Genomic DNA, 24,786 nt, shown 5'->3' on the forward strand with positions numbered 1-24,786 from the left:
CAATTTATTATAATCTCTTCAAACTAGTACCTCCTTTCATGCGGTGCTAAAGGTCTTTCTTCCTACTATAGCACCTGTTTACAGGTCGCTTTTTGTCCAGCATAGTAGCAGTTTTTCCAGTCTAAAATCAGCTCTGGAATCTCCCTACATCCTCAATGTGGCAGATGTAGGATTCTTTTCAAGAACATGCTGGAAAAGAAAGTATCTGTGATCTGGTTCTGACATAGCAGGAGCTCTCTTTACATGTCACACCTTGGCTCAGGGTTTGTCTGCAAATTCTAATGTACCAAAGTAGCTGTTGTGCAAGGAGAATGTCTGCACAGAGGTGCATGCAGGATATTATTTTGCAGTAATGGTATCTGGACAACTGTCAAGAAAGCCTTTCTCACTAAAGTCACAAGCAGAACTGCAAGCAGAAATGGTGAAAGCCATAGAGATAAGACAGTTTTTCAGATCCCCAATCTATCAGTACGAACTCAAAAGATTCAACTAATTCAAATACAGCTTGTGTGACCAAATCTATGAAGTGAGCCTTACCTTCTACTTACTACTGCTGCAATTCAGAAAACAAGTAGAAAGTGCAAGTGAAACTGCTTTTTGCCAGTGTGAGGTTTTTGCAGTTCACGTGTTCATGGCTGGGAAGCGGGGAAGAGCAGAGGAAGGGGAAGGATGGCTTGGTTAAAAGAGTGGTGTGAAATCTGGGAGGGTGTAACTCAGTTTCCAGCTTTACTACAGGGGCTCTTTGTCCCCTTGGGATAGCTCCAGGTTTGGTGGCAGTACCAGCTGAGGGCAGTCTACCTGGGCCTGTCCACCAGGAGCAGGTGGATCAATCCCCCCAACCTGGGTTGCAGCACAGACCCTAAACTTCCATAGCAGATGGACCAAGAATGAGCATTTAGGAATGAGAGCTGTATTGCTCTCAGAAAAGATGCAGAGGGAACTGGAGAGCTGATCTGCTTGAGCAGCAGCTCATCCTCTGCTCAGTGGAGAATACAAGCTGGCTTTTAATAGAAGGTAATTTAATTCAAGTGCTCATCTCTGAATTCATGACAGCTAACATGAAGGAACTAAAGGCTAGCCAATGCAGATTAGCATATCCAAAATCTCTCTTGATTGACCTTATGTCCATCATGAGGTTAACTGAGGTATTCCAGTTAATTTATCATCATTAGGTGGCACGAGTCTAGGTTTTAGTAGATTAATTATTCAAATTGTCCCTGATGTACTTCAAAAGAAAGCTCCACTTTCTTTGGTCATGTTTCATGGCTCGTGCATAAAATGGTCCTCAAGATATTCACCCTTCAGACCTGTAAATACTGCTCCTCATTACAAAACTTCAAAACTCAGTCATGCACTAATTTTAGCCTTCAGAAAGACAGAAAGTCTCAGAGGAGCCAGTGTCCAACCCTGCTGCTGAAAAGATCCTGAACAAAGGGACAGACTTGATCCTATTACCTCACTGCCAGAGGGGAACTTCCCAGAAATATTCCTGATGCAAGGACAAAACAACCATTCTTTCATCTTTTTCTGACTCACCTCCACAGCACCTCTCCGGAATGTAAATGTGCCTGGTTTTAATGATGTGACAAGGTAATTAAGTGTTAATATGTGGATGCAAAGGGTATACAGGGTGCCAGATCTAGTAAATACTGAAGCCAAGCTAAGGCGTTTACCAGGCTTACAACACATTTCTGATATAGGATGCTGGTGTCTATACATTATTCCTGCTACACAAATAAATTTTACAGTACAAGACAAGGAAGTTAACTTTCTATTTGGATTTTGAGTGATTTTTCTGGCACTGAGCAGCCAGGACCCAATCCCAGCCATGAGAAGCAATAGGAAAACTAGGACATAACACTGTTTATATGCCTATAGTGTCATCACGTGCCAGCTCACAATTAGACACTTCCTCTTCCCCGTAAGCTCAAAGTACTTTGAATTGTTTGAGTCCACATCCATAGACTTCTGTTAAACATATAACAGAAGTCCTTAGTCGCAAAAAAGCAAATAGACAGCAAGTTATATATGCCTGGATAAAATTTTCCCTGTATCTGGTCATTAAATATCTACAAAGCCATGCAAGTTGTTGATTTAAGCAACTGAACTGTATACAATCTCATTCTGAGAGCGTTAACTTCTAAAGAAAGGTATGTCCTATTCAAATGTAAAACCTTGGCAGTAAACATTCACATAACAGGCACCTAGTTCTCTAAACTCAAGTGCATGAGAGAGAACACAATGCTCAGAGTTTGCCTGGGCTCAGGACAGCTACACTGAGCAAAGGAGGCTTTCACTGCAGGAGTTGCAGGGTCCTAGGCTCTGTGCAAAGACCACAGTGGGATCTACCTGCAAGTATCATCTCAGCCTTTTCCCAGCTCCATCACCAGCAGCTGGCTGCTGGTCCCACCATAGCTGCATGTTTGACAGCTGTGCCACCAGTTGGAAAGCCTCTGCCTGTACTGCAGTCATTTCTTTTCTTTTGTTTCCCAATTATGCCTTTTAGCATCCCAATACTATTAGTTGGCATCATTTGAGAACTGAGTGACCTAACAAAGCAGTGGAAAAGGATTTTTAAGTGTTGGTATTTTGAAACAGTTGACTTGGGCTGATGTGGGATGCAAAGAGAATGGGAAGCACAGCTTTTCAGCAGCAGAGCACAGAAATGAGCAAAGTCTTCAAGGTTACCAGGAAGCCAGTGGGCGCCATTTCTGAGGATCTGCATCTCTGAACAGCATCTACAGTGTTATGTCACTTCTTCTCCTTCTCATTGTCTATCGGTCGATTGGCCTGTCTGGGATCATAGAATCATAGAATCACAGTATGGCCTGGGTTGAAAAGGACCACAATGATCAATTCGTTCCAACCCCCTGCTGTGTGCAGGGTCACCAACCACCAGACCAGGCTGCCCAGAGCCACATCCAGCCTGGCCTTGAATGCCTGCAGGCATGGGGCATCCACAGCCTCCTTGGGCAACCTGTTCCAGTGTGTCACCACCCTCTGTGTGAAAAACTTCTTCCTAATATCTAACCTAAACCTCCCCCATCTCAGTTTAAAACCATTTCCCCTCAGGATAAACCATATCCCCTTGGGATAATGAGCATCAGCAGCATGTATCAAAGAGCAGCTCGCAGCTAAGGCTCTTTTGCTATTACACCTAAATTGAAATGATCATTTGCGGTTGTTTGCATCCTTACCCAAGTGCATTGGTCTGTCAGTGCTTCCCACTGAAGAGATGCAAAGCGTAACCTGAAGAAATGGAGATCTGCTTTGGTCAGATCCTCCTTGTGTCTGTGCACTGTGTCTTACTTGAGGTGAGTCCTTCTGGGCTGTTGTGAACTTCAGCTGCTTTTTGAGTTATTCTACATGTGGCTTCAGAGCAACTCGCACGCCAGTGACAGAAGAGCACCGGGTGCTGCTGAAGGTATGTGTAGCTGTTATTGTTGAGTGCCAGAGGGTGAACCTCATGCAACTGTCACATAAAAATGCATTTACATTGCAGAGATAGGTTATTATCGATCTAGATAAACTTGTGGTCATCAAATTCATCTGAGATGCCTCTGACATCCTTAGCAAATGGTAACCATTAATTGCAAATGAAATAAATCTGATAGCTCTGGAGTGGAAAGGGAATTTCACAACTGTCACAGCTGGAAATGAGTTCCAAGTGTAATGCTGCATTCCAGAACAGCAATATTTAGTGTCTCTCTTAATGACTTCAAAGATCTTGTCACCTAAATGATTTCTTGGGAATATTACCTAAATTGTTTAGGAAATCCTATTGATTCATACTTGTATAGGCTTGCATTTGTCTTTGCCAAGATGATGGTAATATCAATATGATTCTATGATATCCTCCTAGAGGAGTCAGACTACAAAAGAAGGGAATTTCTAGAGAGCTATGTGGGCGTGTTGACTTGCAAGTTTGAGATAGGGTTCATCTTTGTGCCTAAATTCTTACTGTCCAAACAAAAGGATTTTACAGAGGCGCTGATTTCCAGAAATCTTTGCAAAAATGTCCCTCATTTTGGTCACTTCAAATCTGACATCCAAACTTCGTGACATCTTAAGAAATTGGTTAGAAAACCCTAGAAATGTGAGAGGTACTGGCAAATTCCCTTTTTCTCTCTCTGATAAAGCTGAATTATAAACTAATGTTATGTCATTGAATAAACCCACTGAAGGCAGCAAGATGCTAGCTTTATAAATCTCAGACATGAAAAAAGAGTTAAAAATAATAATATTCTCTCTATATATACATAATAAAATTCTAATAATTTTTAGAAAAGAAGAAGTTGAAAGAGATGGCAAAGAGACAAAAAACAACAACAAACAATCCAAAAAAACCCTTATCCCAATATGCCATACCAATCATCTGGAAAAGGGAGGAAAAAAACAGTCCCAGTCCCCCCAAAAAACAGTGTGTCTTCCAAGAAACTGACTGGCTGTAGCCTAGACAGGTAGGTGAGCAATTTATGTATTCACCAAAGGGTTGGCAAGAGTCCTGCTATGGCAGCAACCTCCTCCCTAACCCTGCTCTGCATAGCTGAGCTCTCTACCTATCCCAGTCCTAACCTGCTGGAAAGGAGGAGCTTCGCTCTGTCCATTCCTTATTTATAACTTGTCAAGAGCCAGGAGGGAGGGGTGAGCACTCCGTGGTGCATCCTGCTGCTGCCTGCCTGCTGCCAGCCTTGCCATCACTACAAATGCCTCCCTTGTGGGGTGGTGGCTGCCTTCGTACTCTTGGGTTCTTCTGCCTGTTTGCAGTGGTGGAAACAAGAATCAGAACCTATTACCTTGGGATTGTGGAAGAGAATTGGGACTATGCGCCGTCTGGGAAAAATCTGATCACGGGACAGAACCTCTTAGAGGACAAGTAAGTCACTGGGGGCTCTCGTATTTTGGAGAGGTAGTGACAGTTCTAAATGAAATAGACTAACGTGGTTAACGTCACTGTGAATGTCTTAAGATGTACTTTTTCTATTTTTTTTTTTCATTTTGTGTTCTATTACTGATGTTCTCATAGGCAGGATTTTGTCTTCAAGGCAAGAATTCTCTTTCATCATGGCTGATTAAGCCAAGTGGTAGTTTTGGTGTACTTGATGGTGACATTAAGTAACAGATACTTGTCAGAGGGTCATCACATAGTGGGTTACAAGATCACCAAATGACTGAGGGACGTCCAGGTCCACCTGGCCCAACACCTGCTCCATTGGGGACAGCCACAGCAGGGTGCCCAGGGCCATGTCCAGGTGGCTTTGGAAGATCTCCAAGGAGGAGAAAGGAAGAGACCCCACAGTCTCTCTGGACAACACAAGAGATGATTTTAGAACAGGTTCAAAAGGGGTTAAAAATCATCTGTGTGCATTTCATGGAGAGGCAAGCATTTCTGGGACATGTTGTCCAAAGTGAAATTCCACAGTCAAGCACATATCTTGGCAATAAGATGTAGAGGAGAGTTTGGTGGGCAAACACTTTTGAGTTTGCTCTTGGTGAGATGAAAAATTTGGAGGTTTGGTACAACACTGTAAAATTCAAATGTGTATACTGGTTGCAGTGTGATACAAGAATATTATCTGCAGTGTGTGCAGGTGTGGAGATCTCCATTTAGGATATCTGTTTAAGCAAGTACTTACGTACGACTGTGAATGGACACACTGCAGTCCTGGCAACTGCCTGTGCTAAAAGTGGAGTGCATGGGTAACACTGTGATGAACTGTGCCTCAGTTCAGAGCAAAGCAGGCATCAGTTGTCATGCCACACTGCTGGGGTTGGCTGCATATCCTTACTGTGCCAGGAGAAGTGGCCTAAGCATGAATTGGAGATGGCACAGGCCCTCAGTGCCTTTCTACCATGTGGCCTTCACACATGCCTAGGAATATTTTCAGATTTAATCAGTATCTTTGGCAACACAATTTGAGATCTTTCCTCTGAGTTTAAGCTTAGGGATGGGATGGGAGCTATGAGTGAGTGAGGAGGTCCAGTGTCTATACCAGGTCTGTAGGCACATTGAAAGCACCGTATTTTATCCCATCAGTTAGACATGGATGTCCTTTCTGACAGTCCCAGGCAAAGCAGAGCTTTTCTCTAGTTGCTGGCAAATTCAGAATCACTGTTATCTAGATTTCATAAAGTAAATATTTTTTCCACTGTAAGAAGGCAAGAAAGAGTTTTATTTTTCAGCAAAATCTTATTCTACTAACAACTGGAGGTCCCAGTCAGTATCCAAGTCAATATGTGTTACCCTTTAGACTGAATTCAGGTTGATACCTTTTTCCCAGCCTATTAAAATGTTCTTTGCTGAAAAAAGTTGTTATTCAGTTGTGTTAAATGCTGGAATTTCTCACGTCCCACTCTTTTTGCCACAGGAAAATTTTCTCCCCTCCCTAAATTGAAAGATCTCTCACTGGAAAGGAAGGAGCTTTAAGTGAAGGGCAGCTATTGACAGATCCTCCCTCGTTTTGCGGAAAGGCTATTCTGTAAAATACTTTTAAGTCTGTCTGTGCTTTGAGATCCCTGCACACCAAGTGGCACATTTACTTTAAAGTCTGAGACATTAATATAATGCCTTTTTCATGGCACAACAGGGAGAAATGATAGCTTGCGTCTTCAGTCAGTGTTGTAATGTAATAATTAGAGAATGCAAATTCCAAAGGGTTTACCCACAGAGGAAATGTAATCTGGATTTTAAGGTGGACTCTACATCCCAAGCTTGGGGATTGCTTGTGGTTCAGTCCCTGCATGAAGCCTTGTACTGCAGAAAATGGTTCCTGTAACTAGTTTACTTTGTAAACTGTATTACATTAGGCCAGAATAAAGCTGCTGTATTCTAGATTAATGGTTGGTATAGACACGTGGAAGAAGTGAACAAATAACAGCTTTTTTGACTATTCAACTCTTTAGGGTAGCTTCTAATGTAAATTTAAAGGTGCATACTAATGGCTTAACCCTTCAGCTAATTAAGTGGTTCCTATGGGTAGTAAGAAAAGCACAGTTGGATTAATGAAGTTTAAGGATCAGCTCCTGGATCGAGGCAGGGATGCGTTTTGAGCCAGCCTTGTTCTGCATACAGCAGCACTCAGGCTCGCTGAGCCCAGCACTTCTCAGCTCGTGATGCATCCTTGCAGCACCCATCTGATGGGGCACTATCCCAGTTTTATTGATAGGGAAGTGCAGATGAAGACCTTGCAGACAAACTGGTTATCTCTAAAAGTGCTGGTGCACATACAAAAAGGGATGTTCCCTTTGATTCCAGCTAGCCCACAGAGATATCATCAAAACCACTTATTCTCTGCAACTTAACAAAAGTGCTGAGTTAGCAACCGCGTAATGGAAAATGTCACATTACCTGGATCAGATAGTGAGATTATAAAGATGATTTTCAACGCTGCCATGCCAAAGCTGAGTTCTCCCTCAGTCTTTAGATCTTTGCAGCAATGAAGGCTGCTTTACAGAAAGGAGACTCCTATGGCTGAGGCATGGGGCTAAAAATTAGGGGAGTAGGATCTGGCACAAGGCAGTGCTGCTGGGTTTCTGCTGGTGCTGAGTGAGCCAGCAGCCGTGGAGCTGCATCAGCACCTCCCTGGGTGTGAGCGGAAAAGGCTGCCTCTCGTCAGAGCTGATTAACCCAAACGCAGCCCTGTGTTAACATCACTATTCTGCTTGGATGTTAATTTTCATGATGATCTGTGTTGCTGCAGTGCTCAAGGGCCAGCCTGCTGCTTGCAAAGCTCGTGTATCTCGCTGTGCAACAGTGCTTGTGTAAAGAGAATAATGAGGCTGCTGCCTCTGCCATCTGTCTAGTCCACTTGAAGCCTTAAGCTGTTCCATCAGCTCTCATAATCTGGGCTGTTATGAATGAAACTAAAGCATTACACTCTCAGTTCTTCCTTCAAACATCAAAGTGACATTTGCTAAAGCACCCAGAACTTTGGAAACTACAGCTGGATCCAAATTACAGCCACTGAATATGGGCAAGCTGAGGTGTTCAGCATCCTGTCCCACCTGATACAACTGGTGAAAGGAGCTGACATAATTAAACCATAGTGGATACAACGTGCAGAATGCAAGGTGCTATCTGTTTTGCCAGACATGCTGCAGATCCCTGTGAGATGTTGTGAGTTAGGATATGGATATCACTGCAGAGGGAAGTCAAGTTCAGATATTGCCTGCTCCCTTTAATAGCCATAAAGGCCATGGCCTTTCAAAAGAAAAATGCAACAGGATGATGTGGTTTGACTTACATTAGTCTTTCCCTTCGTACTATGGCTCAGCCCTCAGGATCAAAGTTTGGTTGATAACCTCTCTTAAATTAATTTGGTGCTAGTTTATACGATAGGCACTTAAATCTTGCTCTGGTGTTCTGGTGATAGAGGTCATTAAGTTTTGCCTGATGTAACCCCTCATCCCTTCTCCTTAGGCCACCAAGCCTGCATTTATCTGGGCTAAGTCATGCATCCACCAGCACTAACGGGTATTTTTTGTTACCACAACGTCAAACACAGTTTGTGCAACTTGCCTGTGAGGAGATCCCACCCAGAGGATGACAGTAAAACTGCCGTCACAGGTGCTAAACTCATGGCTGAGTCATTATGTGGCCAAATGACCCAATTGCATCAGCAGAAAAAATCTATGTGCAAAGAGTCAACATTCAAAGGGTATTAAAGATGAAATCCTGGCTCTAGTGAAGTCTAGGGGGAGTTTCATCACTGAATTCAGTGGAAGAAAGAGATCATCGTAAGAGAGAAACCATTGTAGCCACAGTTAACCAGTGACGCTTCAGAGCTTCATTGAAGGTTTTGGGGTTTTACTGACCTCTCTAGCTGCAATTGTGGGTTAGATAAGGTCTCAGATGTCCCTTGATCACAAGATTTCTCTGTTGTTTGAGGACACAAAAATCATCCTGCTTTCTGATGCTGTGTGATCAGGGCACCGTCAACAAATGGGAGCAGGTACCACTGAACCCTCTACCAGCCATCCCCCTGGCACAGATCTTGAACTTGCCTGGCAGAGGGTTGTGCTGAACAGAAGGCACGATCCAGAGGTTAACGTGACAGGGGCAGTTTGGAACCCTGGGCACTCTCCTCGCATACTCCATCCCTCAGAAAGCTGGGGGATTTCAGAGAAAAGATCTCTTATAAACCCAGTGGTAGAGTATGTGAAGACAGCAGAGAAAAAAAGTTTCAACAATGGATTTTAGGGAAAAAGTTTGTAGTGCCAACGCTAAATCTATGGGACTTCAGTGGAATAATAGCTGGAAAAGAAAGTTCGTGTTTACCTACAATCAAACCTAGGAGCATGCATCAGCTATTGGGCATGTTAACAGCAGGAGAAAACTCAAGGCTCTGTATCTGGCAGCTGTTTGAAGTGTTTTCAGTGGGGATTAAAGTGACAAACCAACTCAGCAGGCTTCAGAACTGTGAAGAATCTGACTCCATGTACTGATCTATTTGTTCTACTGTGCATAGTGTGCAGCTCTCTTACTGTACAGAAGCACCTTACTTCTAAAGATCAAAGGTATCATAAGTAAGGTAAAACGCATTTTTTGTGTGATAAAACAAATAGGTGTAGAGACTACACTTAACTCACGGTCTTCGCCTGAGATGGCAGATTATCTGTATGTCTCATCTTGAATTCATTGAAGTTGAGTCTACACGACACTCTTGTTTGGAAGAGATTCAATACTCATCACTACAGAGGAATGGTTTACTATAATTACAATAATATTAATTTAAAGGAATGAGAGTTCATTGGCTATTAATAACTCCCTGTCCCTCTCACGTGCACTGCCCTCTTTTCTTGGAGCTTAAGAATGGCTGGGAATGGTCAACTGGCAAAATGAAATCAGATGCAGAAACAAAAGAAGGACTTCCACACAGGACATTCAGGAGGTTCAGGCACTGATATCATGAAGCCATGAGGAAGATGAAATGATTTCTAGTGAACAGGAGATCATGAAGAAACAGGGAGGTTTGTCTGCTTGAAGCACAGGACAAATGAGAAATGGGAGACATTTGGCATGTGGTACAAGTAGAACAGACACGTCATAATCACTTGAAGTAAAAAGCGAAGGCAGTTTTGGAGATTTGGATCTGTTTACCTGTTACAGCATTTGGAGAAGTTGCTGTCACAATAATATGTTGGAAAGACAGTGAGTGGGAAAGAATGAAACAGGAGATACAGCTAAAGGGGTTGTTTAAGTAGGTGGCTGAAATGAGACACTGTTTCCCCAAGAAGCATACTCCGTCAGGAGATGGGAATGAACTTTGAGAATGCTGTTGTCAAAGATGCAAGATGAAGTCCCATAGCAGTGAAAATCTCTCTAAGAGACTCTGCAAATGGGAAGGAATCAAGGTGTGCCAACAACAACAGCAGAGACATTGTGAAAAACTGAGATGAAAGAAAGAAGGACAGGAGTGAAATTCTGTGTCCTACAGAAAGAGCAGCAGAAGACGTTGGGAATAAGCCAGTGCCAGCACCCTCTGACCCATCCTCTGTCTGCTCTGTGGCACTGTGTAGAGCTATCAGCCCCACAGTGTGCTCACATGATGGTGACCAATTGGTCCAGACAAATGGGGGTGAAAAGGAGAAGTCACTCACACCCATGCATCTTTTCTATGAGCTTCTCATGGCTGATAGCATTAGTTTCAGTGTAGTCAGTCTTTCTGAAAAGGATCTTTAAACATTGTATTGTGCAGCACAGCAACACATGTAAAGATACACAGAGCTACCAGCTGCTTGAAAAGATGAGGTGGGCACTGCGGAAATCCTCTGGGAGGAAATGGGGAAGTCCAGACACTTAGAATGGAACTTACAGCAGCCATTGTGCTCTCACTCAGGTTGTTGAGGGTGGCAAGAAGGACATGTTGAAAATACATGCATGTATCTGTGTAAGCAGAAGAAGTGGACTCTACCCCTTCCTGGAGTGTAGAAGGAGTGAGGCTGAAGTGTCTTCACTCCAAGAAATGTCCAGGGCATCATAACGGCATTTTGAGCAGTAAACTCTTCTGCTCTTTGGAAAGTGTTGGTCTGGAAGGAAGGGAGTTATGGATGAGCCTGAATCTGGAACCAATAGCTTAGGCATTACTGGGATGTGGGAATTTGTCTCCCAGAACTGATTTGACATTTACTCTTGGAAAATGTTTAACTAAAACCCACTGTTAAACAGAGTCAGGTCGTTGCTTCATCTGTGCTGTGATCCCTTTCTGGCTCCATGACTGTTTTATCCCTTGATGTTCAGCACAGAAGAGCATCACCTGCCTTGTGACTGGCTGGTACCTGTTACATGGACAGTGGGCTTGGTAGCTCTGAAAGGATGGAGGATTTGAATGGATGTACTTTCAGAAAGCTGGCATTAAAAGGACTTTTTTTTTCCCCCATCTCCTAGATGTCTTTAAGTGGCACAGGTCCAATCAATAGAAATGCTATCTAAGAAGTCCTGTAGCACAGCTTTAGGCAACAAGGAAGTTTCTGGCGCCTGAGCCCACAGGTTTTTCTGGGGTGATTTCCTTGGAACTTAAATTTCTAAATGGGTTTTGGAATCTTTGTTCTATGCATTCACAGGAGTGAGACTCACGTCAAGCGTGGCCATGCCTGTTCAAAAGCATACAGCTTCTCTGGAACAGAGTTTTTCTGCAGAGCAGGCAATGTATCCCAGGGGTCTGTAGTTATGCATGCAATGTTGTCTGGCCAGAGAACCAGAGCCATAAGTGCTATTTATGATTCAAATTAGGGCCTAGCCGCAGGAATACATTGCCATGAGGTAAGAAAGCATGGATGTTTACATTGTACTACTACTACTACCACCTACTATTCTGAGGTAGCACCTCTTCCCCCAGGCAGGAAAGGTATCTTCTCAGTGAGCACAAGGTTACGTGCCAGTCTTGCTATGCACACAGTTACTGCAGAGCTGCTGATTTGCTAAAAATCCAGACTTATTAGCAACTCACTCCTTAACTAATATCTACCATAACTTATTTAGGGATGGATCAGACCGAGAAGCTTCTATCTCTTCTCCTTTGTCCTAAGCAACTACTTCTGACACAGCAGTGTTGTAGCATTTATACCAAAATAGCTCTTGATGAGTCTGTGTTATAAACAAATGTAAAAGTGTTCTTTTTGGAGACCTTGAAATATGAATCGCTTCATGGATTTGGTTTAGATAGTGGCCACAAAGGTGTAATAGCCATGTTTGTGTGGCAAAGAGGTGTCCTCCAGACACTGTGCACGATACTTGGACATGGAGAGTGTGCACTGTACTTGTTAGATGCATTCTAGAGAGAAGTAAAGAAGATTAAATATCATAACAGATAGTCTAAAATTGGTTGCCAGTTAAAGTTAGATGAGCAAAACCAATTTCTGGTTGTGTAAGAAGTACTGACTGGGTGTATGTCCTGCTTTAGCTGGAATATTATTTGCGTATTATGTGAAGTTCTTGTTTCTGACTTCAAGAGAGAAAGAGAAATATTGGAAAGCTTTCAGAAAAGAGGGTCAGGGAAAACTTGTGGCATAAAGAATGTCAGCACATTTGTTTTGTCCAGAGGAAAGGTAGGAGGCAATTTAATCAATTAATTAAAACTTGTGCAAGTGCCTGCATAAGAAAGAAATTCCTGATGGTGTGTGGCCTCTTTGATGTGAGGAAGGGCACGATGGGAACCAGTGGGAATGTGGAGCTAGATGATTTTAGACTGCAAATGCATTTCAGGAATTAAAGGGAGTAGGAATTTAACAGCCAACCACTGACCACAAGATGTGCTGTGCATTACTTGAAGTTGCTATAAGATATAGGTTCTGGAACGTAGAAATTATTAATTTCATACAAAAATACGCTACTCTTCTGGATTGCCAAACTAATCATTTACAACCACTCTTACTGGCTTTAGAGAAACCTTTAAGGAATTTGGTTTTCTTCTCCTTCTGAATTGTCAAGCATTTAGATGTGAGTTTTCACCCTCTCAAAAGAGGGAGAAGGTGCTAAAACTCCACAGAAAGGCCCGAGTTCCTGGTTCTCAAGTAAGGAGTTGTAGCACTTGCACCAAAGACCAGATCTGTAGATTTCTGTTACTGAACAGAAAGGGGAATGGGTGCCAATAGTGCTGTCCAGATTGACTCCTCACACATCAGTCTGTGTGGTATGCCTCAGTGGACCATTCAGCAGCACTGTAAGCATCAGTTGATCAACTCTCCAATGAGTTTTTGTCTCTGAATTGTTTTCCCTTCTCAACATTAGGTTTGCAAGTGTGTATGCAACAAGAGGAGCCAACCGGATAGGGCGTGTGTACAAAAAGGCTATTTTTAGGCAATACACAGATGACACATATTCCCAGGAAATCCCCAAGGCAGCCTGGCTGGGGTTCCTTGGGCCAGTCCTGAAGGCAGAAGAAGAAGATGTCTTTATCATCCATTTAAAAAACTTTGCTTCCCGTCCATACTCAGTACATCCACATGGGGTCTTCTACGACAAGGAATCTGAAGGTAAAAGCTGGTTTGTCCCTTTCTCTCTTCTTCTCCATTTCTCCTGGAGTAGTGAATGTCAGGGCTAGAAGTTTGTCCAAGTACTTATTGTTCTGGCCATTGACATCAGAGGACTTTAGATCATCCTCTCATAAACTCATTGGTAGTTGCAACTGATGACTAAAACCAGGAACATACTAATTTCTTAAAACTTTTGGCCACAAACCTTTGATGCCCAGGATAAATCCAGCACTGAAACAGGTTAGGTGGGTCTTTTTTCCTGAATTATTTTCCCAAACTATTAGTCACTGAAGTATTTTCCCTCCTTCTTTCTACTTCTAGCCTGTTTCAATTGATAGAGCTCTTGTAAGTAAATGTTTTTACTCTTTGTAGGTTTGTAACATGCATGATTTCATTTTCAGAATCCAAAACTTACATACGTGTGAGTGGTGGAGGTGGTGGAGTCACCATCTCTGGAGATTTCCAAGAAAGAAGGTCACTGAGTGACAAGTTCTAGAGCTGTCACAGGCTGGGCTGATGGCTGGACTGGATGATCTTAGTAGTCTTTCCAACCTTAACAATTCCATGATTTGCCCATACTTATTGTTCTCATCAGTATTCTGTGAGAAGATATATAGTCTTAACAAACAGAATGTGTATATGTTTGATAAGAGTAAAGACAAAAGCTAAAGTGTCTTGAATGAATTGTAAAGCTTCATCTAGTGACAAGTAATTGATTCTAACTGTCAACATGTTTTGGCTTTTTTACCAGAACATCTGAAAATTTTCACAATTTTTTAGTGATTCTTAATTTGTGAGTGCAGTTCTTGTCTTTGAAAGCTGTGATAAAATAGAAGAAATCACACGTTTATTTAAGGAGAACAGCTAAGGTGAGGCTAAGAACTTTCTTTCTTTCTTTCTTTTTAAATTTATTAGGAGCACTTTACCCTGATGGAACTGGTGGTAAAAGCAAAGAGGATGATTTTGTTGTTCCTGGTGGAAATTACACCTACACATGGCCAGTAAGGAAAAGTTATTCCCCAACTTTGGCAGACTCAAACTGCTTGACTTGGATTTACCATTCTCACATTGACACCCCAAGAGATATTGCATCTGGTTTAATTGGGCCACTGCTGGTTTGTAAAAAAGGTACTGAGCTAGAAGCACTGATAAAGCGAGCCCCTGTGCCAAGCTTGGCATCTTAACAGTCATTTTTGCTTACAGGTATAAACATGATGGTCTAGAATCTATCCCTACATAGCCCATAAAAAGGGGCAAGGAATAGCTGGGCCATTCCAGGAGCATCCCAGGGTAGGTATGGCTCTGGGACAATCCCCTTCTGCTCCCCTTCAGTTTCACAAGAGATTTCCCTCAGCTGGTGAAGGTACTACAGCATGCTCTATGGCCAGCTGGTCACGACTGACACCAGAAATAAATGTGCCCTAACTGGGATCATTTCAAGATAATCAAGAGACTCCTGGCCCAGGAAGTGAAATTAGAGTTGGGTGGGTGACTTCTACATTGGCGTTTACATACTTGTCACTTTTTTTTTCTTATGGAGTTTTGTATATTGGTTTTATATCACAGCCACATGGGAATGTGCCCTAAACAGCTGAGGGGACATCCTGTCCCTTGTACTTTATTGCAATAGCCATGTACTAACTCTATCTGTCAGGTGAGCAATCGCCCCTTCTCAATTTGGGACACGTAAATTTTCCACCTTTCCAGTATCTCCTGTAGTACAAAACCAGCTCTAATTTTACAAAAGTACAGAACATATACCTGAAACAATGGTTATATGTCCAGGAAAAGGCTTCAATGTGGAGAGGACCTGATTTCCCAATAATTGACAATAAAATGTCTCAGACTTTTTTTATCCTGGGGAACATACAGCACTTCCTGAGAAGGTGAAACTGATCCAAAGACTGTAGGATAATACATGAAGCTAGGAGATAACATGCTCAAAACAGTCCCAGCCTGAAAACCTGGCTTATCTGCATGTTCAGTCTCGACTTTGTCAAGGTGGTTATCTACATAGTGCCAATTGCCTCAGTCCTCCTCCCTCTGGTGGTGATGGGTGGATTGAGAGGCTCTGGGGTCCCATCCCAGGCAGCACTAGAGAAGCAGAAAGTTTTCAGGTTTTCAGAGACAGACAGGACAAGTAGATGAAATATAAAGCTGTCAACGGTTAATAATAAGCTATTCAGTGTTGCCACTCCTGTGGTCCTCAGATAGCGATTCTCAGCTTAGCCTGGATAGATTGTACTCATCCCATCTTAAACCTATTAAAATATAAATATCTAATCCTATTTAACTGTTTAGCTTTCCTTGCTAATCCACGGAGAGTAAGCCACATATACTTAGCTGTTCTGAGGGCATACCTCACAAGCTGCTTCAATGCAACAGGAATGCAGGCCATCACTTACCTCTCTGATTTCTGACCAGCTGGGTTAGGCTTCTGATCTGCCTTACTGCATTGGCACATGGATGGTAATACTAAGGGGCAGGGTTGGAAGCAGTGGGACAAAGATTAGGAAATGGGGACCACAGCTTTTGGCAGCTACTTGTGCTTGTGTCAAACTCATTAAATAGCAGCTCAATACGACTTAGATGAGATAAGCTACCTACTGGATGCACCCATCTACTCAAATGTTTGGGAGGTGGAACTAAGCTGTCTTGAAGGGGTAAAGTCAGGTAAGATTCAACCTGACCATGGGCAGACTGCTGTATTTCCTTGAATGCTCCAAAGCTACTGTCATTTTAAAATTCAATCCCCTCCAAGGCTTTTTTTTAGCACTTTTCTTTTCGTTTGCGATTTAGGAACTGCAGATGAGACCTCAATAGAAAGGACTGGTGCTGCTAATGCTTTTGCCCTGATGTTTAGCATTATAGATGAAAACGTCAGCTGGTACCTCGATGAGAATATAAATACCTTCTGCTTAGAACCAGCCACAGTTAACAAAGAGGATGAAGGTTTCCAGACCAGCAACCGAATGCATGGTGAGCAGGACTCTTGAGCAAATGGTGACTTACAGCAGTAATCAGGCTCTTCATATCACTAGGACTTTCTGTCTCTTATGAGGCCTCTTCCTTATCTGTGTCAGTACAAAACAGATTGAGATGTTGAACTACTGTGTTGATAAAAGCCTTTCCCTAAACATAACACAACACAATGCTTTGCAGTAAGGAGATTTGGCTTTCATATCCAGCTCTGCCACTTGTTTAGCGTGTTACCTTGGGCAACAGATGTAAAATTTTTGGTGACCACTTAATGAGCTGTGAAAAGAGAAAAGAAGGCTGAAGAGTACTTTGAGATGCATATATTGGAAGAGTCCAACAATTCTAGCTCTCAAAAGACCTGAAGACTGGTGGGCTAGCTGGTACTGCTATTTCTGCCCTTCAGAGTTCAGTAAGAGTACTTACTTTGTGCTATTTGGAAATTTGGGCTAAGAGGCTAAATCAGTCATTCCATGGAACCTAGGAGCTAAATTATTTTGCAGAATGTGAATCGCATTCTTCTAATGTCCTGATACGTTGTCAGGTGTGGAAGCTCAAGAAGGCAAAGCTGACTAAACTGATTTGACTGATGATTTTTTAATTTATGTTGCCTGAGCCAGATGTACAACAGTGTACTTGTGACTCAGAATTAAAGAGAATATATTCCAGACATCTGAAGTGCCAGCAGAAAAAATTGACTTCATTATCAGGCCTTCTTGCTGCTGACTGGGCCTTTGTAATATCTTGATATGGCCCAGGAAGTTTTTCATAGACCCAACCAGAGAATATAGGCAGATTGATCATCCAGAGCTGTATGCTGGCTGTTCAAAAATGCATCCTTCATCTGGGAGCCTGTGAATATTTTATTCAGCTAGGAAATCACAGAATCACAGAATGGCCAGGGTTGGAAGGGACCTCAAGGATCATGATCTCCAACCCCCCTGCTGCATGCAGGGTCACCAACCTCCCCATTTAATACTGGCTGCCCAGGGCCCCATCCAACCTGGCCTTGAACACCTCCAGGGATGGGGCATCCACAACCTCTCTGGGCAGCTGTTCCAGCACCTCACCACTCGCTCTGTAAAGAATTTCCCCTGACATCCAGAAATGAGTGTGGGCATCTGTAGTTTCTTTTCTGGGTCAGGAAAGAATTGTCTTCAGAAATGAAGTCAGATGCATTTGGCACTTCTCTTTTCCCTCTCTTAAAATCTTCTACTTTTGTTTTTAGCAATTAATGGTTATATTTATGGAAATCTCCCTGGCTTGGAGATGTGTGCTGACACTCCCATGTCCTGGCACTTGTTTGGCATGGGAAGTGAAATAGATATCCACGCTGCGTATTTCTATGGCCACACGTTCACTAACAGAGACCAGAGGGCAGATGTCATCGGTCTGTTTGCAGCAACGTTCATCACAGCAGAGATGACTCCTGGGAGCCCTGGGAGGTGGCTGATAACGTGCCAAGTTAACGAGCATTTACGAGGTATGGTGTAGCTGATATCCCTGATCTTTTCAGGTACAGAAATTTCAGCCTCTGTTGCTCTAGAAAAAGAAAGCAGAGATGTTTCCATTGGAAGTGAAATTTGACATTTCTGACTAACTGACACTTTCAGAAGTGTCACCACAAATATAGCATGAGTTCAGTTTCCAGGGTAAATTATGTATGTTGGGCCAAAGTTGTAAATATGGATTGGTAAGAAACCTCTACATGAAGCAATTTGATGATGATGATGATGATGTATTTGTATGGTGCAAGAGCCTGAAAGCATAAACTAGGGTGGCAGCAGGAGGCAATGTGTAATTATGATATCAGAGACAGTCACGAGTTGTGGTCATTTCTACTTTTAAGAACTTGCACATTGCATTCAGTGGGATTTGTATTATGCAAAGAGACTTGATTTTGGCAAACAACAAACATCTTCAGTGCTGTAATGAACCAGCTTTTTCAATGGGAGTCCAGATGAGGTGATACCATGTTGCACATTTCAGCAGGCACTGCAGTCCCCAGAATCCCTTTGCATCCTTACCCAGATTGGGGAATTGAGTAAATAATCCCACAAAAGTGTGTCATGGATTTCAGCAGTTTTCAGCAGTGGGATGACATACTGCTTGCATGAGAAGCTTGTAGAAGGAGGAAGTGTCTAGAAATAGAAATTTACACAAATGATCCTAGTCATGTTTTCCAGCCCATGTAGCTCCTGCCTAGAGGGTTATGAATGTGCATTTGTATCCATGAGATTACTGATCACACAGCTGGCCAAGGACCGTCTCCAGATTCTTTTTCCTCCCAGGTGGCATGGAGGCACTGTATGATGTACAGGTCTGCCAAAAAAACCTGTCTCGACCTACACCACTCAGTCACACAAGAAGATACTATATTGCTGCTGAAGAAGTGCTCTGGAATTATGGACCTGACGGTTACGATAAATTCACTGGGCAGGGCTTAAATGCCACTGGCAGGTAAGCTTTCTCATCTTCTCCTGCCGTGCTTTTATTTCAAGAGTTGGATGACATCCCACTGTGATTCACCAGGGCTAGGGCCTGCACTGTTATTAATTTTAATTGGATAGGGCAGGGAGGATTTAAACATCCTTGTTGAGAAATTGGATCTGTAACTGCGATGCTTAGTAGTTGCCTTCTGGAAGCACTTATCTCTCTCCACAATTATGTCTGTGGAGAAAGTGAGCCCTGGTGATGTAAGCAAGCCCTTATGTTGAGATTCCTCAGGCAGCTTTCACATTTGAAATGAGTGTATCGCAGAGTGCCATAATGGCAGATTACCCCCTCAGGATTGCTGATGGAGATGAATTGTATTGCAGCCCAGGAAAACTAAAGATTAGAAACCCACTGAGAACAAGCAGTGGCACATGTCTTGCCCCAAGGTAGTTAGAGGTAAGTTGACATGGCACTTGTCCTAAGTTGAACACTCTGAAGTCTAATGCACAGTGAATGCCCATTTATTAACTAATATATAGCTGTAATTCAAGTCAGTAATATCTCCTCTAGAGAGCTGTATGAGAAAAAGTGTATGCAAACTAATGACTTGGGAGATCATTTCTCCCGTGGCTGGGGTGATATCTTCATCCCGAATTAAGGTTTCTGCCTGAACGTCCAGTTAATTAACCCGTTCAATTTGTTAATTCCACAGTGAATCTGCAATATATTTTACACAAGGGATTGACAGAATAGGAGGGCTATACTGGAAGGTTCGCTATGTGGAATATACCGACGCAACGTTCAGTAAAAGGAAGATTCAGCCAGAGAACATGAAACACCTGGGAATACTTGGTACAGTTAATATTTTCCCATTCTGCAATTCCATTGGATTTGAAAGCAGAAGTCCCCTTGGTTCCAGAGGGGAAATTAATGGATTCAGTTGCCAGCCAGCTTCGTCTTGTTTAGATGGAAATACATCTATTGGCAGGTCTTCTAATACCTTCCCTTGCCTTCTCTCTTTAAGGTCCCGTTATAAAAGCTGAAGTGGGAGATACAGTGCTAGTTACTTTCGCCAACAAAGCCAGAAGGAGCTATAGCATTATGGCCCATGGTGTAAGCTTCAGCAAACTGTCAGAAGGTGCACCCTACTTAGATGGTAAGTTTTTACTGCAGCGTGGCATTGTCACATTCAAAATGCATAGATCTATAGATCTTCTGTTGCTCTGTAGCTTTGCCCTTTTTGTGGATAGTAAGGCATAGAAGGGATGATTTGGTTACTTTATGTCTTCCCTAAATGCCACGAGGAACCCCCTAGTCTGCCTCTGTACTGATTCTTTCCCTTGGACATGTGCCCAGCAAGGTGGCTGAAATTAGCTGAGGTCCATCCGTTAATGCTGAGTACAAGCCAGAAGCCCAATCCAATTCACATTATTTCTTATCTAACAGTATACATCCTCAGCTAGTGGCTGAACTCTGGGCATGTTCCAAAATACTGTTGCATAGGATCTGGCATGATGATGCCATGATGATCTTGCTGAGTTTTTGCATATAGCTATCCACAGGTCTCAACTGCTTCACATCTGATCTTCTAACCCAGGTCAGGTATATTACTTCCTTCATTCCCAGGACAGTCAACATCCAGGCATCTTTTATCTGATTGACCCAGAATGTGAAGCAGTAATGATCCTCTGATCATTACTGATCCTCTTAAATACATAAATACTGGAGCAAACATTTATCAAGGGCTTCCTCTCATTTTGTGCAAAGATAGGATCTTTATAATCAAAATTTAACCATTAAATGTACTGTGTCATGTTTAATTGGTAGGAGACTCCTGCAGTCAGAGGCAAGAAACAGCCCCTTCAGAAGGTGCAAAGGTTCATTTACTTTGAACACTTATTTCAGGAGACAGTAGGTCACCTCTGGAGATGTCTCAGTCTCTGCTGACTACAAAAGGAGACTAGATTAGGGTCAGAACACATATCCAAGATTTAGAGAGCTTGTGTTAGATGAGTTGAATCCCAACCATAGCACGTATAGAGATAATACCGTGGAAATGTGTTTGCTGCATTTGCAGCATTGAAGAGAAAGTTAGTCTTCTTGTTGTCCAAATTGTTTTACTTCCACCGCAACACATCCAAAAGAAACTCCCATGATATAATCCTTCCTTGGAGAACTGTGCCAAGAGAATTAGGTCAACGCACAAAGTCATAAAATCACACAAAAGGCTTGAATCTAATTGTTTTGTCTCCAGTTGTTGACTGTGCAACACAGCCCACTTTCTAGCAGGCTCTGCTGTATGCTAAAATATCTAGGTTGATTTCAGCCTTGATTTTCAGCCTTGTATTCTAATGCCATCCACACCAGATATAGTTCCCTAATGGAAAGGCAGCTTTTTCTCTCTCCTTGTAGTTCTGTTGTGCTTCTGTTTAAACCCTGTGTTAACAGTGTCCCTTCACATTGCACCCTTTGGTGTGGAGCAGAATGAAACCAAATCTGACCATTAAGCAGAAGCGTGACTGGTTCACCTCTGGGTCTTTGGAGAGGAAGATTTTATGCCAGATTTATTTCTTCATAACGGTGCTCTCTGTGTGGATACCAGCACTCTCTTAATGTGGCTACACTGCATGAGTGATGCTCCATCCACCCTGTGCAGGTGGATAGGATATAGGACAGCAGACAATCGCCAAAATTAATTTCTGAAAAAAGTAACACCAACCTCTCTTTGGAGGCTCTAACAGAGCTTCCTGTGTGTTGCTGCAAAATCAAGAAGAAGCAATTACAGGATTTGCTTTGAATTTCTAAGCAGTCACAGCTTTAGCTCCACTTGCTGATGTAATTGCTTTGTTGGTGCTTAATGGGAACTCAGAGTCTGCGGTTGCACCTCAGATGAATCTCACGATAGGGCAGGTAAGCTACAGACATTAGAGGAAGCCAATTAAAAGAAAAGATGAGCTCTGCATGTTTAGTCTGATCAAATCCAGATAATTCAAATAGCTTTATGTCAGTGTCTGTGTCAAACTTGTTCGGCGAGGAATGGCTCCATGTGTTTCTGTGGCACGGGGCTCTGGGAGATGTCCCTGTGGTAGAAATCACCTATCTATAGGATGGTGCTTGAACCTGTCTGCAGAAACCAGAGGCTATGTCTGACTCCCACCCAACAGTTGTATTCTGGAGGACATAACCTTCCCATAACGTTTGTTTTTCTCTACTTTCTCTCTACAGGATATATGAAGCCAGGAGCCCATGTTAAGCCAGGTGAAACCTTCACGTACAAATGGAGAGTGCCTGAAAATGGAGGTCCGAGTGAGAGTGACCCACCATGCCTCACCTACCTGTACTACTCAGCCACTGATGCTGTCAAGGACACCAACTCTGGCCTGGTGGGGCCTTTGCTGGTCTGTCGGAAGAACTCACTGAATGAGGAAGGAATGCAGGTGCCCAAAGTGGAGAATGGCTTCTCCGAAACAGCAGGGTGGTGGGCTGTGGGGAGAATGGATTTGCACTGTTCCCAGCTCAAATTTAAGAGTTTGAAGAAATGTCATTCCTCAGGGTAAAAGCTGACCTATGGGGTGGATAGGAAGGTGAAACTGGTATTCCCCAGCACTCAGACTTATCCCTTATCCCTTATTTCCATCTTTTCCATGCATTCATTAGCAATGACTGCATCTTTCCAACCCCACTGGATTTTTTTTTTCTTCTGGCTCATGGAAGAGTACAAATACAAATCCTCTAAAAGGACGTAGTAAGAAAGCAGTTGCAGCTTTTTGTATATATATATATATATATATATATATACTTTTGTTATAAAAGAAAGATAATTTTTCACTAGGATAATTCTTTGCAGACTCATTTTAGTGTGTTGGCTTTCTCCTTGGCTACAGAAGGGAATAGACAGAGAATTCTACCTCCTCTTTTCAATCTTCGATGAAAATGACAGCTGGTATCTGAACAAGAATATTGAAGCTTTTACTGGAGACCCTTCAAAAGTAGATGAAAATGACGCAGATTTCAAGGAATCCAACAAAATGCATGGTATGAAATGTATCTGTTAATGATATCTTTTCTTCAGTCATCAGTGGCAAAATTCGTCCTCATTCATAGCTGACTGCAATGCCTTGGAGGGTGAGGTGGAAAGTTGTCAGTCAGTATATGTCTGGTTCCTGATGTCCTTTGGTTGTTGAATCCTTGACACATTAACAAGGACTGCAACCGCTTATCAACTACAGCTGGAGAAAGGGAATGGAGTGTAGCCTTGGGTGTGTAAGAAGGTATAATGCCAGAGTCACATATCAGCTGCAGAAGAAGCTGATGTTTACTGGTGATTCCAGTGTAGCTACAGGGCTTGGCACTGACTCCAGCAATGAAGTCATCCTCTCTGCTCTGCCAGCTTCACTTGGGCAGCAACCACTCCAGCAAAGGAGGGGTGAAGACTAAGGAAATGTCCAGTCATGGGTTAAAACATCTCTTCTGTACGTAAATGTCTGACTTCAGCACAGATATCCTCAACATTATTCCTGACATGACAGACTTGAGCAACTCACATAACATGTGATTTGGTTGTACTGAGAGCATCAAGAATATGTACTGATAGTGAACAGTGAACTACTGAGCGAAATGTGTGCAGGCACTGCAGGTACAATGTTTCCAACTATGAGATGAGGTGGCATCTGATGATGAAATTTAAAAGAGAGAGATTTTGGGAGTAAAGGTGGAAATCAGAAGTCAGTATCACATCGGAAAGCTGCATCAGAACTATGTCCCACTCCATGTCCTTGATTATTTGCTTATACTTTCTCCAGACTGAAAAGGAGGCACCTGATTTATATACTTAACCAGCAACTGTGAAGCACTCTGGAAAGTTTGGAGGAGAATCTCTAAATCCCTGCAAAGGATTATTACAAGATTTTATAGGCTAAGAGAAATGTAGGAGCTAAGAGCTTGTAAGAACAGCATTTAAACATTAATGTGGTGTCACCTGCTGCTACTTTTGCTTCACAGAATGCCCCTTTAATTAATGTTATGACTTGCTCAGTTGCAAACTTCTTGCCACAGAGGTGATGGGAAGCTCTGTGCTGAGCCACTAACCAGGCTCTTTTCTTCTCCTCTAGCTGTCAATGGTTACTTGTTTGGTAACCTGCCAGGCTTGGCCATGTGCAAGGATGACAAGGTCTCCTGGCACCTCATCGGACTGGGAAGTCACTATGACATGCACGGAGTTCAATTTCAAGGAAACAACATCGACCTAAGAGGGACAACGAGGGATGGCCTGGCCTTGTTTCCTCATTTATCAGGGACAGCACTGATGCAGCCAGACCGTGTGGGTATGTCCCTGTGCTTATCTTGGTGTTCTGGCACTCACAGAAATCAGGCAGCCTAAAGAACAACCAGAGAGATGGGAAGTGTGAGGGAGAGAGAAAGAGTGGGGATAGACAGTGAAGATGGGGCCAGGCTCTTGTCAGTTGTGCTCAGTGCCAGGACAAGAGGCAATGGGCACAAACTGGATAACAGTTGGTTCTCTCTGAACACCAGAGAGTGATTCTGTGCTGCACGGATGATAGAGCAGCCAGCACAGGCTGCCCAGAAGCTGTGGTTTCCTCCTTGGAGACCTTCCAAAGCCACCTGGACACGGCCCTGGGCATCCTGCTCTGGGTGTCCCTGCTGAAGCAGGGGTTGGGGCAGATGGACCAGAGGTCTCTTCCCACCTCAGCCATTCTGTGATTCTATCTGGACTTTGGGGACTTAGTGCAGCTGAGAATTCAGGCAGGACTGCTTTTTTGGCAAGGTGCTGAAAATGAAATATATATGTACACCAAAGAGTAGAGCTCTATAAGGCAGCAGGTTCCTTCCTTGTGTGTATTCTATACATTCCACTGTCCATCAGAAAACTGCACTCTAGGA

The 24,786-nt window shown here is 42.9% G+C and overlaps 1 protein-coding gene across 1 annotated transcript in view; it reads left to right on the top strand.

Moving 5' to 3' along the window:
- Positions 1-4,706: 4,706 nt before the first annotated feature.
- HEPHL1 (hephaestin like 1) overlaps positions 4,707-24,786 on the top strand; it is a gene marked incomplete at both ends in the record, with an annotated part of 29,149 nt that continues 9,069 nt past the window's right edge. The window contains 11 exons of the mRNA XM_079539821.1: positions 4,707-4,876; positions 13,229-13,473; positions 14,389-14,601; positions 16,273-16,452; positions 17,678-17,932; positions 18,741-18,909; positions 19,598-19,737; positions 19,910-20,041; positions 22,111-22,322; positions 22,770-22,920; positions 23,997-24,209. Coding sequence (XP_079395947.1) covers positions 4,707-4,876; positions 13,229-13,473; positions 14,389-14,601; positions 16,273-16,452; positions 17,678-17,932; positions 18,741-18,909; positions 19,598-19,737; positions 19,910-20,041; positions 22,111-22,322; positions 22,770-22,920; positions 23,997-24,209 — 2,080 coding nt within the window. The remainder of the gene's footprint in view (positions 4,877-13,228; positions 13,474-14,388; positions 14,602-16,272; positions 16,453-17,677; positions 17,933-18,740; positions 18,910-19,597; positions 19,738-19,909; positions 20,042-22,110; positions 22,323-22,769; positions 22,921-23,996; positions 24,210-24,786) is intronic.

Source organism: Tetrao urogallus, assembly GCF_951394365.1.
Source record: "Tetrao urogallus genome assembly, chromosome: 1".
Lineage (NCBI taxonomy): Eukaryota > Metazoa > Chordata > Aves > Galliformes > Phasianidae > Tetrao > Tetrao urogallus.